The 15974-nt window shown below is 45.5% G+C and overlaps 1 protein-coding gene across 1 annotated transcript; it reads left to right on the plus strand.

The window, feature by feature from the left end:
* The first annotated feature begins 14053 nt into the window (after positions 1–14053).
* LOC119444442 (uncharacterized) lies at positions 14054–15501 on the plus strand. Its single transcript, XM_037708843.2, has 2 exons — positions 14054–14596; positions 15359–15501. Exons 1-2 carry the CDS (start codon positions 14215–14217, stop codon positions 15499–15501), a joined length of 525 nt encoding a protein of 174 aa, XP_037564771.2. The 5' UTR covers positions 14054–14214.
* Positions 15502–15974: the final 473 nt, after the last annotated feature.

A 15974-nucleotide genomic window follows, 5' to 3' on the forward strand; every position in this document is an offset into this window, starting at 1 on the left:
TTCCTCGGGCAGGAAAGCAAGTAAGCAATTATTTTGTTGGTTTGATTGTGTGAAAGATTGCTGCGGCTGCTAGTGCAGCTTTTGAACTTTAAGCGAAAAGTAACAAGGCATGGAATGTGGCACTGATGCATTTGCGCCACAGTGAAGACAGTAATGCTGCGAAGGGCACACATCTGCGGATTGTAGTTATCCTACATGCAATTTTCATGTTTACCACTTGGATTCTCCTGAAAGTGTTATAGGGCACGCCTCATTCGAACAGATGACTTTAGCCTTCAAGACTGTGGTCATTGAATGAGGCCCGGAAACGATTTTTAAACATAGCAAGAAAATGTTGCCGATCTGTCGTAAAAAGGCTGTGCAATCAGTTTCCGGTGAAGGCTGCCGTGCAAACGCTCGTGCAATTCGGTATACAACCCGCCGCGGTGGCTTTCCGGCTATGGTGTGCCGCTGCTAATTAAAGCACGAGGTCGCGTAACATGTAAACAGCAATGAAGAGTACTTGTACCAAAGGGGCGACCGTTGTAACAGACCTGAGTTGCAGCTCTAAAACAGCTGTCCACTATAACAACACGGCGCGCGTATTAATGAGCCAGGTGGTGCTTACGGGCAGACAGCCCCGAATTTCCCCTCCTCACCCCATTTGCTTCCGCGTCGAATGGTGCTCGATGTCAACGACCCACGCACCATGGTCGCCAGCTGAACGACTTGCCACGTGCGCTCAAGCGCTTGTGGAAAGGTCCGGTGGCGTGGTGCGTGAAAACATGCCACCAGCGTCAACACAGCAGCGTACGTGAACACGGGAGACGGCGGCCTCATGTGCTCAATACACGCAATAAACGGTAAGGGCATCGCGGTACGCTTCACGGTTGTGTGGGAGACGCTTACTGTGGCTGGTACCTTTAGCCGAACCGCAACACCTGTAGTTCTTTGGGGCTCACTAGCGTTCACACGATCGCGATATAAAAAATGCTACTTTATCATTGCATATCTTAAATTTCCTTAGCATTTATCGGTTGGTCAGATTTCTAGGTAGCCGAAAATGGCACGAGAAAATGAACGCTCGAGTCTCTTTTGAAACGAGGAAGAGAACCCTAACATGCTATCAGTGTTATATTTTAACGCACAGTGTAGTAATCGGTGACGGTGGCTAGTCCTTGTTGGTATTCCAAAAGGAATACATAGCGTACTACAGTACACAAACCATGTAAAAAATAGCGTTGCAAATTCTGCAATGTGCACTGTTGACAATTGTTGCATTGTTGGAAACTGTTATTTATTTGAAGAACAGCTCAGACGTTATCGAACGCAGTGGCCTCTATATTAAGCTCTATAATGGTACGAATTTGGCGTAAAACACCACAATGCGTTGCAAAATAAAGAATATTGCGATTCTGAAAGGGTGTGATTGAATTGCGCGCACGTCCACTATTACACGGGTATTGTGGAAATCGTTGGCGAAAACACTGCAGGGGCATATTCTACTCACGCCCATGTATTTGCAAGACCCCTTAGGTAGTTTCCATGGGAGGATTCAGCGACCAGTTGGCGTGATGAGGCTTAGTTATGCGCTCATTCGATCTCAAGAGCTGTACCCGAACTGTGCACGAAAGCAATGTGATGGAACGACTTTATTTGCGTGTAGCTGTGAGAAAATTAAACGCGTGTTGAAGCCTGTCAGTTGTAAGCGAGGCGGCACCAGTAAGTCGAAAGTTGCAACACCTCCAGCAAAAGTTAGCGCACTGACACGTGTACTCATACAATGCTTCTAGCACCTTGAAGCCGACCAAGCATGACAGCGCTTCCTCCAAAGATTCCGCCTGAATCACACGAGGGCACGTCATCGAAGGACGGTATCCGTGCGACGGACGTGGACTCCCTGTGGGGAATGCCAGTTCTGGTGACGGTGGTGGCGTTCCTGTCAACCGTGGTCATCACCAATGCGCCTTTCTTCTTCGTGAGGTTCATCGACGCGTACGGCGCCACTCACGAGATGGCCTCGTGGCCTCTCACGATCGTCGCCCTGGTCTCGCACTTGGTTGGTACGCCATTGTTTAAGCTTCTCGTCTTTTCGTAAGCGTTCATTCTTGACAAAATGTACCGTGCATACCTCTGGCGCACCACTTTGATCGTCGCCACGACACCTAATGCTGTTAGGAGAACGTTTTAAAGTAAGTACGGTGTTGTGGCATCGCGATAAGTACACGCAGCCCTTCGTCTTATATTGTCAATGGTGCAGCGTACATTTATGGTGCTGAGGATGTAGTCAAGCACATTTCATCAGAACAATAAATTGCCGTAAAGGCCTTCTTTTTTTATCTCCTAGTTTCGTTAGTGCAAGGTGCACTATTAGCATAGCGCGATTGTCCAAGTGTTCGAGCAAAGGATGCCGCGGAAGCCGCTTCTGACAAAGAAAGGACCCAATCGAGAGACAAAAAAAAAAAAAAAAAAAAAAAAAAAAAAAAATCCGGCCAAACGCATCTCACTTTGACTGCCAACGTTAGTGCGATTAGCATTTCAGTAATGTAGTGACAAACGGTATTGCTAAAGTCGCATTTATTTACAATCTGTAATGAGCGAAGTAGGCTAAGAATGTAGCCGCATTAATGCGGATGGATGTATGCTATATGAGCGTTCCCTTCGACACGGGTTGGTGGGTTGCGCCACCAAGTTCTCATTCTTCTTTTGCCTAATGCCCTACCTATCTTTAAAAACTCACACACAAATTAACGAATTCCCAGCATCACATTTTCTGAACGAATACTGGGAACTTTGTTTTTGTACGCCTCCGTTGTTAGTGGTCTCTCTACTTTTCTGCCACGTACAAACCTACAATTGCCTCTTGCTAATCTCTATTGCGAACATGTTTACTTTCGCCCTGCTATCCCTGAACCCAAGGGCTTCAAGGAGGCCAGAGGAGCCTAAACCGACAGATGGGTAGATATCTTCACATTCTAATAAAACATGCTCCAACGCTCCCATAGTCTTACTACAGCAAGCACATGTTTCTTCCTTGATGTACCTCGCTTTATAACTACGTGCGCTAAGGCATCCTGATCTCGCTTCGAAAAGCAATTAGCTTCCCTTTGACTTATCATGAATTGTTTATGTCCTTATTTCGTTTTTATTTCATAGGTAGTTACTGATAGCAGGTTTCTTTTCCGTTGCCGCCACCCAGGAGATTGTCTCCGCCTCTCTGATTTTGTGTTTGACGTTCCTTTGTGGCCATGTTGCTTACCATACCGGTCGCATAATTGGTGGTAAGCTTATTAGTCCTTTTCCTTCACTGCGACGCAATGTTTTTCCGGTACAAATATCTGAACACTCTCACAGCCCGTTCACTTTCTTTCATATATCTCAGTCGTTCTTCGAAATCAATTTTACTCTGAGCTTCCCTCACTTCAAAACTTGTCCAGCCCATATCACTCTGTACAGCTTCATTATGGTCTTCCCGTGAGCGCCCAATGCGAGACGTCCCACTGACTTTGATTGCCATCGAGTCCTGATTGTACCCCTGACCTCAAGCAAACAACCGCGCTTTCACGTGTAAAGCCTGGAACCACTACCGGAGCACCTCGTACCTATTGTATCCCCGTAACGCTCTGTGTTTCATTATGGCCGCATTTTTCTTCCTCTTTGCTATTATTGTTTTTTTGTGTGATTCCATATATCTATTGCCTTCGTTTCTCCATACATCAAGGCATTTATATCCTTTACCCGAGGTACTTCCTGGCCCTGCAGTGACACAGTCTGTTAACTATTTTCATACAATACCATAACACTTGATTTTTTAACGCTAAATATCAATACAAAAATGTCGCGTTCCTGTCCACAGATATTAGGCATACGTTGCGTATCACTGTGCCTGTTAGCAAGCAACACAACATCGTCCGCATAAAACAAACCTGAAAGCTGCTGCTCTATTATTGTGCCCGCCTGTTTGTATGAGAGACTAAAACCGATATTGATTCTTTCTAGCGCCTTTTTCATCCTTACCATGTGCATCATAAACAGCACCGGGGATAAAGGGCACCCCTGTCTCCGTCCCTTGTGATATCAACTTTCTCCTCACTTCTAATCTCTTCCCATTCTACGCAAACGGTATTTTCTAGGTAAACCTTCTTCAAAAGTGGCATACAATCGTTGCTTAAGCCTTCCCCTTCCAGAATCTCGCACACATTCAGTCAGACACAGCTTAAAGATCTAACGACTGTAGTGCCACTGTAACGATATAATGCGAGCTATATTCAGATGCATGCGCCGCTGTCACCATGCGAGGAGCGAACCTATTACTGGTTACCAGTACTATCAGAAGTTCCTGATACTCCGGGTAAGGAAATAATGCCGGACAAGGAATGTCCTACATTTGAGGCACAAGACGGCCAGCTGCATATATCGTGTTTCTTTATTGACTGGTCACGCTTGCAGTAACTAACATTCTCTTTGACATGCACGCGCTTTACACCCTTATCCCCTTTAAGCTTTCTTTCTCCTTGATCGCCACGAGCGCCCTCCTCAATCCCCACAAATCAATATAATGCTACTGCTTGAAAATGCGAAGTTTGGCTATTTTCCTGATTGCACGTGAGTCGACCTACAGCCATCTTTTGCACTTACGTTAAAGGGCCCCTCACCAGCTCTGGTCATATCTAGCTGACAAGCGCGGTGCATACAACGCGCGCTAACGATCGTGTCTGCTAAGTGTTACATCGCTACACGGCGCGGAAAGAGCAGAAATTTCAAACTAAACGCCGTTTGCCCTTCTCCTCGCGGGCGCCGCGTTCCAAGCCGGAGGGTTGACGTACGATATATGCGCAAGTGCGCCTATATACGTTCATGTATATGCAGTGACATCGCTCATAGTAACACGTGGCTTCGAGAGTTATTCAAGGCAACATGTGTTATTTGTGTAATCTGTTTATTGAAAAGACGAATTAAAGTTTGGAGAAAAAATAAAACACGCAAACCGAATGTCTGCGCGATTTCGTTTGACTTCGCACCGCAGCAAGAGAGATGTATTTCCGTTTCGTCTGCTTGTTCCCACGTCGTGCAGTCACGGGCGCTGACAACGAAACTATATGTAATTTTTTACCGTGTTCCAGCGCGCGACAATGCTCTGTGATCCGCTTGTGTCTGCCTGGGTGTTCGGGTAGCACTGACTTATACCGTTAGTAAGGTGTTCCCGTGTACAGCGCGCAAAATCGTGCGCTGCGCGAAGCAAGACAAACGCAACAGTTCGCGCGCGCGACACCGTCAGCGGAAGTACGACGCGCAGCATAAAAAGTGAGGGAAAGAAGAAGAAGTCGGGGCCCGTGACGTATGCGTGACGCAATCCTCCAGCTCCGGTATGGGAGAACGCAGGGAAGTAATTTCGCTTGCGGAGGCTAGACGGAGCAAGTGGAGCGAGTGTCTATGTTGGCGGTGAAGCTCGCTTCCTGAAATCATGGGTTCGCGGCACTGAAATATTTCTACCTCGGCTATAAATGAACCCGTTTTAAATATTCTTGCGTTAGAACGCTCCACAGAGAGTACGTAACAGTTTCCATCGTACCCGAACTCTGGGGTACGATGGTCTTCGTATAACCGAAGTGTTCTATGTGGCTACTTGAGGGGCCCCTTAAGTATCAGAGAGGCGCGCAGCAGGGCCATTGCGCTATTTACTGGATGCGACTGTGTCTATACAAATTGTTTCTGAGTGATTGTTGCCTAATTTGCAGACAGCATAGTCACACTGCTCTTGCAACGTAATGGCGGCTGCATTGACTAGTATCAGTAATGGTACCATTAAAAGCAGTACAGTATTTAGTAATGTGAGGATATAGGACGATCTTCCGGGTGGCACCGTTGTTACAGCGGTGGCCGCTCTAACCTTAGGCAAGAGTACTCGGTGGCACGTCAAAGCCAGCTTCAGAGCATGATGCAAGTACAATGACTTGTCTGGCGACGCATACTTCGAGCCCGTTATCATCGCAGTTAGCGTTATGAAATGTGGCATGTCCATCGCTGCAGGGCAAGTTATCATGGGGAGTTTGAGTTTACTATTACAGCAAACGTGAATGGCGGTACATTTTGTTAAATTATTGGCGCTTTACACTTTAACGTGATCGATGACCGCTCGTATGAGTAACATCTGTTTCAATATCGCATACTGACCACTAGACGTCGCGCCGTCGCTCTGGACCTTCGCTGCAGGACACAATGTCGTGGGAGGAGATGCCACTCGCCGAGGTGGCATTTTAGTTAGTTAAGTTGGATTTATTGGCGCAAAAGTGGCTACGGCTATGCTGCGCCAGGCATTTTAATCAAATAGAATAACATCCATGTAGCAACATTACAGCGGACGTCAAAGAACCACCAGTGGCCATAATCGACCGGCAGATCTTTTCTGTGCTGTAAGAAAGAGCCAGGCTTAGGAAGTCGTGGGAATTGATACTCGATTATTCATTTAAATAACGTGTGCCTGTCAGCATGACACTGTGTTGCACCCCAAGTCCTGACAGTTTTGGCAAGTGTTAGCGAAGCTTCTCGACATAAACATCACACCTTCGATATAAAAGGAAGCAACATGATTGTGCCTACCACGACGCTGTTGAACTTCCTTGCGCAGGGCTGCCAATTTACCTGGTTCAGCATCACGTGTCTGTGTATCGCATAACACTACTCGGCAGTCTTTTGACATGGCTCGGGATAGTGGCAAGTGCTTTTGCAACGAGCATCACCTGGTTGACTATTTCCATTGGCGTGTTTTATGGTAAGTTATGCTCTCTACTTCCTGTTCTTGTAAAAGAGAATATATTTCAAGGAATGTTGACTTCATGTTTCTCACGCTGCGTCATCAATCACTACATTCAACGCGCGTAGCTGCGAGCAGGAATATTCAGTAGTTTTAACAGTGAAGTGCGTGACGGTTTTGGAACGTACTGTTCTACTTAGTGAGACTCGTGACTTCGGGCTGGCGAACAAACCGTGTGCAGTGATAAAGTTAATGCGCTAAATGGCCGAGAACGTGTACCTGTTGTAAAGCGATCCGCGAAATACCCTCTAGGCATCATTTCATGAGACTACGTTCAACCAGCCTCCGCACTGAAGGAGCGTGCATACACAAATGAATATAACGCTTATCAAAACCCTCTTTAATAAAAACATTTGCCCTCTGTACATCCATACATCTTGCGTCGTATAAAACTGTAGAGATGGAAGGATGAAATGCTCTTTTTCAGAGCGTCTTAGCAAAGGAAATATCTTCATCCCTACTGGATAGCGCTCTGCTGTCTGACATGTGTTGTAAACAATGTTTATATAGTTCAGCGTTTTCGGTTAAAGAAAGAAACTTACGATGGGCAGCAAAGTTATTGGTGAGAGTGAGTTTTTAGCGTAATTGGTGAGTAACATCGATGGTGAGTATAAAAGTAAAGGGTGCAGGCACTTATGCTCTGTTGTTATGCGAACGCAATTTGACGCCTTCGGAGCAACAGATATTCAGCGCGGTATTGAATGGTGATAATGTTTCGCTTGTGCGTTAGAGTCGTGAAGTGGTTTTGATGTGAAGAGAAGTTGCGTAAAAACTTGATAATTTTCGATAATGTTCTTTTCGCACACTGAACAATTACAGCCTTCTGACGTGCCAAAAAAGACGAATTTTTACCTGTGTCACGTCTCCTTTGTGCCTTTATCTTCACGCGTTGGGTCTTTTTTCAAATCTCACCGCAGTTATACAGGTGAATGCAGGTGAGGCAGCCACTTTTGAGTCTCAAGAACGACAGAGGCATTCTTGTACACATGCTTTTAAATTCTTAACGTCTTCTCTTCTTAGTACTATTGCGCCTCATGGACGACAGGTGCACCGCCCCCAATACTCAAAGGACGGCGCAGTGGCCATTATCCTTAAACCGAAGGGTCAAAATACCTTTGTTTAAGTATCAAGGGTTTGAGTGTGGGTTTTTCAGAAGATGAAGGCGTCGCCTGCGGGTCATCATGGACACCAGTGCGCAAACAAAGCGACCCCGTCGAAGGTTTAAATGCAAAGCATCCGACGTATTTCGCAATCGGTCGCGTCACAATGTTACCAAATAAAGCAGTTTAACTTCCACACTGATATTCGGATGTCGTACTCCCTGTGCCTGGCTACAAAGGGTTCCTGGCTTGTTTGAACCCTCATTTTTTAACACCACCGAGCAGCCAACGGCTATGTATTAGGATCAGCCGTATTTTGCTCGTCCGTCCGAGTGCTACAGTCCGCAGAAAGTTAAAGTAAGTTTTCTAAAAACCGACCTCTAAATCCTGCACAATTAACCCCGCAATTGGTATTGTCCCGGAATCGTGCGCGATCACGGAGCTATTGTTAAGGGCAATTCAATACGGCTGGGACTATGCATCTTGCATGCATTAAAAGTTTAGGCGATCGCTTCGTTCCTAGGGAGAGTGCTTCGTTTTGAAATGTATAGTTAAGAAAGTATGCATATAGAATGGAAAACGGCTCCGGGTGCAACGTCAACGAACGGCGTCTTCTCTTCTCTGAAGGCTTTACCGATCACAGAGTGACATAAGTTCGATTACTATTTCAATGTGCAGTGAATATTAGGACATATTTATATTTGAATGTTTCCTTATAGTGATATGTTAATACGCATATACAAAGCAACAATGACAAGGCATGTGAAAATGGCAATTATCAGGCTAGGAATATGGCATAGAAAATATAGTTTTCTATGGAGCTTTCTATAATAACACTGCTTTATAATTTAAATGCAGATGGACATTTTGTTCGATGCCTCAAAGCTAAGGGTCGCGAGTTAGTGAGCCTGCTTTCAAGTGGCACATTTGTCTTGCAGCGTACCGCCTAGACACTGCACACGGTCAATTATTATACAGCAAATTTTTTGCCCCAAGCATTCGTTACAATAAATGTTTGGCTTGGAATATGTTTATCGAAGTTGAAATTACGAATCCCATAAAAGGGCACCTTAGAGCCTAAGTAACTTCACACTAGCAAAGCGTTCTTTCTAACACTGTATTTATTTATTTATTTATTTATTCATTCATTCTTAAGGCACAATAGGGACAATAAAATACCATCAATACGTATTGGAAGCTTTCTTAGAATTCCTGAGCACCTGCACGTTACACTCTAAAAAAAAAAGGAGTGACCCTTGCTCCTTTAAAGGAGGAACGGCGATGTCCCCTATGTTCGTCTTTAAATGGAGGAACTTTCCTCCCTCATGGCTGGGAGCAACTGTTACTCCCTTTCCAAAACCAACATGGCCGACTCCAGGCAAGTGAAGCCAGCAACACGACTATAGGCTTAACAACTAGGATTGAAGCTACTAGGGGCACCAATACAAGGCTTCGAGATTCGCACGCACTGAGCAATGGTCTCGGAGGCTACATGCAATAAAAGATTTTAAAAAATTGTATGTACAAAAAGATTTTTCCCACACGCGAAACATGTGTGAACGTATTATTATAATATTATGACACACATTTCTTATATAACATTCTATTAATTCGCAGACATTATAATATAACACTTAATTAATTGAGCTTACACTGGTCATTCACCTAGAGCAGTATTCGAATGTACACATACGCATTCAATTCATAGAGCACTTGACAATCAACAACACACGCACATAGTCACACTGTCCGGTTTATATAATACACATGGTCATATTAACAAGCATACATAGACATTTTTTACACACACGTAATCAATCAGATTCATTGACACAACAATTCATAGAGCACTGACAGAACCAACTCGCACACATTCGCATATAACGACACGGTTCACCTTTTTTTTTTTTTACATGCCTTGTGTACCTGCGTACGATCTTATATAGTCACGAAATGCGACCCCCCAATTGTGCCGGAATGCAAATCAGTTTTCTGCCAAGTTAAACAATTGCTGGTAAGACAAAGCTAAACGTATTAGGTGGTATTACAGGTGCAGGCAATGCACACAGACCTTTTAATATAAAGATGCAGAATTTTGAACGGTTTAATTACAGGGTTTTAATGTAGTCCCGTGGCTACGGCGTTGCGACGCTAGCCACCCTACCGCTGGGCTCGAGGACGTGACGGCCGCTTTTAGGCAGGAAGTAAAAACGCTCGTACAGTGCATTGAATGCACGTTTAAAGACCTCGAAAATACATTACAGAACTAACCGTTTTGTCTCGCAACATAGTTGGGCGCAACACGGCTAGTTAATCATGTATCACCGAGGCCACCACAGCCTCACTAGTGTGCAGGTGGCGCCGTTGTCATTCCTCCGTCTACAACGTGCTTGTTGGATGTGCGAGCGTTTGATCGTGTGTTTTTGTGTTTGCGGTAATGAAATGTGACGTAGTTAGCTTCAATAATAGTGCGAGAAGATAGCATGTGTCGTGCTGCAAACTCGCCGTATGCGTGGCGCGCCAGGCAAATGTGGACCAACGATTTTCGTGCCGGGTAGTGCGTTGCCTTTGTGTCATGGTTGCGGAAAGTTGGGTGCATGGCGCAAAGAAAGCATGCGAATTATTAGCGTGCCTGAGCTCGTCCACTACGCAGCGGCATGTATGCTGCGACAGCGTCTCCTTTATTTTTAGAAAAAAAATGTCACAGTTTCGCCCTAAGGGCGAAGCAATGAATGCGATAGCAACACAGCAATGTCATACGAAGTAAGGTGAGCGGCTTTGGTAGCAACAACACGCAGAACTGTTGTCGACGCCATCGGCGTTTTGCCCGCGTTAGCTAAAAATGCGTGCGGCGTTGGTGACTGTTGCTGGAGCCTCTGATATAAATAGGCACTTGGTGCCGCAGCTAAACGTCGCCTCCCTTCCCTCCCCCTCCCCCACGGCCTCTCGCGCGTCCGAAGAAGGCGCGTTTGCTCTACATATATGGTGATTGTAAAGGAGAAAAGAGACGCCTACTTCTGCAGCCCTTAAGCGAGCACGGCGCAGAACGCGCGTTTGTTCTCCGCCGTGCGTTCACTCCCCGTGAAAGACGCGCCCCTCGCGCCCTTTCACTCGCACATACAGCGTTCGGCGCGCGGCGACGATTTCATCTCCAAATGACGTCATACGGAACCTCACGGCGACGGCGACGCCGACGGCAGAAATCTGCTTTTGAGTGTCCATATAATTGCTATCGCAATAATAGAGGAGGCGCTGGCTGGGACTAACATCGTCGATGCAGCACCGGCAACTTGGAGAGCGCTTTTAGACCGCGTCGTACCGTTTGAAAGGTAAGTAATCGTGCTTGCTAACTACACGCGTATTGTGCGTGCTCCCCATGTGTGCACAGAATGCGTGAACGTAGGAAATGGTACTCCCACGACAACAGTAATACCTGTGCTGATGCTTGCTGAGCGCCGGTTGGCAGAATTTAGTTATGCGAGTTTATTGCCTCAATGCGAAATTGAAAATCTTGATAAGCGTCTTCTTCCGATGAGAAATATTACGTTCGGAAATAATCATGATCATCATGTGCACCTGTGCTTTTCTGCTGAAGTTGCATAATAGCGACCCATGTGCTTCACCGATTCTTACTGCAATCCCGTTTCCTCGCTTATAAATGCTTCGACGTCGTAAATAATCTGCTTATGAGGTTTTCGGTTTACGAGCAGTTTATGAGAAAAAAATCACAGCTTGCTACTAGTACAGCTTACTTTTTAAGACAAGGTTTGTTGACATAACTTATACGCAACTAAACATGACAGGAAAGTTGCTCATGAAAGAAAAAAGAAATGAATTGTTGTGTAAACAAAATTGGCAATTGTGTCATTTATGGTTGGCTCTGGCGTCTGTATTTATTTTCAGAAGTCATGCAGGTTATAGAAGCAATTAAGTCGCATCTTTTGATGTGCTGAACTTCCACTTCGATGATGTACATATAAAGGTCCAGTGCTTGTTCCAGTTAGCCATGTATTCTAAAAGGAATAAAAAATTGAATTGTGAAAATGTCATTCTCAAATGCAGTAACGCATGACACTGAAAAAAGTGGACAAAGTTTTTTTCAAACCGAATATGATGTAGCATGGTGCATGAAAAACAAATCGGATCACTTGGCCTTTGTTTTGAACCACGTAAACAACATATAGTTAAATAGCTGTAGAATAATATGTTACAATTTGCATACAAACTTGACAAGAGACTACAGTTGCTTTCAAATTCCGCCCCCACCGCAATCGGCCACAGGAACCAGAGTCGAAGCCGCGACCATAAGGAAATAAAGCACCATAGCCACTGCGGCTATAAATTTCAGTGGCGATCGATTTCGGGATACTATCGGTCACTTTCTGCACCGCTTTCATTACACGTACGCGTTTCCACATATTTATTTTTTGTTAACGCAACTTAATAGGCACTTTCGCACTAATAATAATCGCACGACAGCCGCATGTACCGCGAGAATAAAGAAAAGAAATATCCTTAAGCATTATCCCCTACATGAGCAAGAAGATCTAGATTACCAATACATTTTAAGGTCTTGCTTGCATCTCGGTGCAGTAAATACTGTCTAACAGGACTGCGTCTAAAATGTATATAGCCTATTGCTGAGAGCAATTCGTATGCGCATACCAATGATCGAGAATAAAATAACTTGCCTGTTTTGCGATCAACCTTCCTCCACCGACGTTCATGATATCGCATGCGCATCGTTGCGCGATGAAGTATCCACGCAGCACATTGAAGGCACTCAAACACAGTCAGTGGGTGAAGTGATCGCCTATGGTGCTCGTAGAGATGGAACCGATCGGTCGCAGCCGATGAAATCGCAATGCGCTACACGGGATCACGGCGCAACTCATTTTCAGGTCCCGGGGTGCTCGCGCTAAGGGAGGAAAGTTCCTCCATTTACGATTGCCGCAAGAGGGCGCAGCGCGTGAACCTTGCTCGAAGGAGGAACTCGCTGGCCTGAAGGAGGAACAGAGCCCGTTGCTCCCTTCTCACTCCCTTTTTTTTTAGAGTGTAGCGTAAGGTGATGGATTTCGCAACATTTGCTAACATTTAGACCATTTGAGGGCACGAAACGCTCTCGAAGATTGTTGCGTGGAGCTTTTGTGTTCAGCGTAATCTATTTTCATCCTTACATAGCTCCACCCCCCCCCCCCCCCCTAAAAAAAATAATTTGTAGTCAGAGTTGACGCTGTAAAATCCCTCACCTGGTGGTGAGTTGGCGTGCGAACTCCAAGGTGGTGTCGCCATCTGTTTTCCGTTTTTCTGTTTTTATAACATTTTTTGTTGCGGAAGCGTAATTTACCACTCCATCTCAACTGTGTGTGCCTTTCATTGCTATGGCTGATTCAGAGAGATTCCGTATATGTGGTTTCTGTTGCAGGTGCTGGAATGGGCATACTTATGATATGCCTGTCAATATACACAATGGACTATTTCGACAAGTACAGAGGGACAGTCAGCGGACTAAAATACGTTGGATGGTCTGCTTCAGGACTCGTGTTCCCTGCCATTCTTGCGAAACTCGTCGACGTCTACCACATGAGAGGTACGCTGCTTATTCTAGGCGGTTTGACGATGAACGTCATGCCATTGATACTTCTCTTCGAATACCCTGCAGCAACGATGAAATGCGAGTGCTTGCAGACAATGACACATTTCGTAACAAAAGGCCGTAAGGCCAGCTTCAAGAATGAAGACAAAGATGCGAGAATGAGATCACTAGAAACCCACACTCACGCTGTAGATCGGGGAACAACAGCCGTCGAACACAGTTCGAGTAGCACGCAAATTATGAAAAAGACGTTGCGGTTGGAATATAGCTTAGATTCTATTGCGCAACATCGTGACTCTGGTTCGAAGGCTGAGAGTGATCGTGTCTCAGATGCTTGGAGGAGCCGCGATACAAGAGAAGTCGACGCCGCCATTCCAGGTTGTTCGAAATCGATTTCCGCAGTAGTTGGAGAAAGTTTGGCATGGCATGGGCAGAAATACACGACAACAAAGCGGGAATACGAAGTCGACGCGAGGTTTCAAAGTTCTTCGAGTAAAGTGGCAGATACGGCGCTTCCTCAAAATACATTTACAAGTTCAACGTCATCCTGTGTTCCGGCTCCAACCCGTCTCAACGTTCGAACTCCTTTATTAGGACAAGAGGAAACGGCTTCTACAAAAAGTGGCACGAATTTGCTTCAAGAAGTTTGGATCCTTTTGCGTACTCCTGCACTTTACGCCATTTCAGTCACTTATGTCTTTTTCGACTATTCGAATATAGTGATTATGAACAATGTGGTCGCCTATGCCGTGGACAAGGGCTCGCCGCTGCCACTTGCCGATTCGCTCATCATGTACGCCGCAGTGTCAGGCGTTGTTGGCCGCCTGTCTCTGCCACTGGCTTCCGACACGCTCGGCCTGAGCAGGGACGTCTTCGTGGCATCCAACCTTCTGGTCATGGCCCTGTGCCTGGCGTTGCTGGCCGAGGTGGCTGCGCATGCGCTTGTCACAGTGCTGGTCGTTGGTGTGAGCTTGGCAGCAGGCAGCGTGCTGTCCATGAAGCCCGTGCTCGTGGCGGAGTACGTGGGCGTCCGCATGATGACGGCCACCTGGGGAGTCATGGGCGTCCTCATGGTGCCGCTGTTGCTGACGGGTCCCTTAATTGTGGGTTCGTATAGTGAATGTTTCTGTCACGCTATCAGACTTGCTTTAAATTCCATCGGGATACTTCGCGTGTAAGATACGTGGCTGAATTCGCACTGCTTTGTATTCGTAAGCGTTCTTTGCCGGCCGCCTTCGGTAACAAAACGGCCGACATCATGATTCGCTGGTATCTGATTTTACGAGCAGTTGTAGCGTAAGAGCTCTTTTGGTGAATACAGACCGAGCGCCAGCATTAAAAAAATGTTCTTACGATATAAGTTGTTCGAAACAGCAGATGCTGGCCAATCGTGACGTTGAACATAGCGCTAGGGAGACTACCGACCAGTGGCTAACAGCACTTGTGATTTAAAAGCTTTGTAAATTTGGTCCTAGATTTTGAGCATTCAGTTGTGCTTACAAATTATAGAGGCCATAGTATGATAATTATTTAGTCTATCTTAAGATTACTCACAAGGTTTCAGATATTTGCGTTTGAAATCTGCTATACGCGATACGTTGGCGTTCGACAGTTTTCACTCAGAGTGCGTAAAGAAGGCTTACTGGGAACTTAGCAATATAATTTCGAATGCAAATGTATTCGGCATGCGAAGATTACAAAATATATGTATCTAGAAGTAATAGCGTCTCATTGTAATTTCTCGCGCATACGTTCGTAGAGTTGGGGGCTCCGTTGATATTTCGAAACACCTGTCGCGTTTTCGTCACCGTCTGCTAATCAAAAAAAAAAAATCACGTTATGCTTTTTTTATGGCACTGTTTCACGCAGGGTTCTTCCGAGACGGAAAGGGCTCCTTCGACAACCTCTACAGGCTGCACTCGGCACTAAACCTGTTCATTGCGTTGATCCTCTTCGTCCTGGCGTTCCACAGAAAAATTCACAGAAAGAAAAGTGCTGACGAAGGGAAATAAACCGCAAGGGTGGTACTTTCGGCGAGTTGGTTTTTGATAGTGAAATTTGTTTTAACGCTGTCGGAGATGGGCACATTTTAAAAATGGCACAGAACGTACGAAACGCTACCTTCAGCCTATTTATTTCGAGAAAACTAAAAACAAAAGACAGACACCTAGATACCAAGCAAGGTAGACGTGCTCGCAGTGCACACATTTTCCCGGTAATCAAGTTCCTAATTTCATAGAAAGAAGCAAAGCACGCTGACACAAAGGCTACCTAACTGCCTGATCGCCATGGCTTCAATGATTTCTCTGCTGTATTTGTCCTAGCTCCGGCCTGCAAATGAACACGTGTTCAATTTTGGTATGCAAAATCAATAAGTGCTAGGAATAACAAGTTGGGGAACGTTTCTTCCTTCAATTATGTAGCTGTCCTCTTTTAGTCATTCATTAAAGACATACTAGCATCACATTTTCGACTTCAGAGTATT

Source organism: Dermacentor silvarum, chromosome 3 (assembly GCF_013339745.2).
Source record: "Dermacentor silvarum isolate Dsil-2018 chromosome 3, BIME_Dsil_1.4, whole genome shotgun sequence".
Taxonomy (NCBI): Eukaryota; Metazoa; Arthropoda; class Arachnida; order Ixodida; family Ixodidae; genus Dermacentor; species Dermacentor silvarum.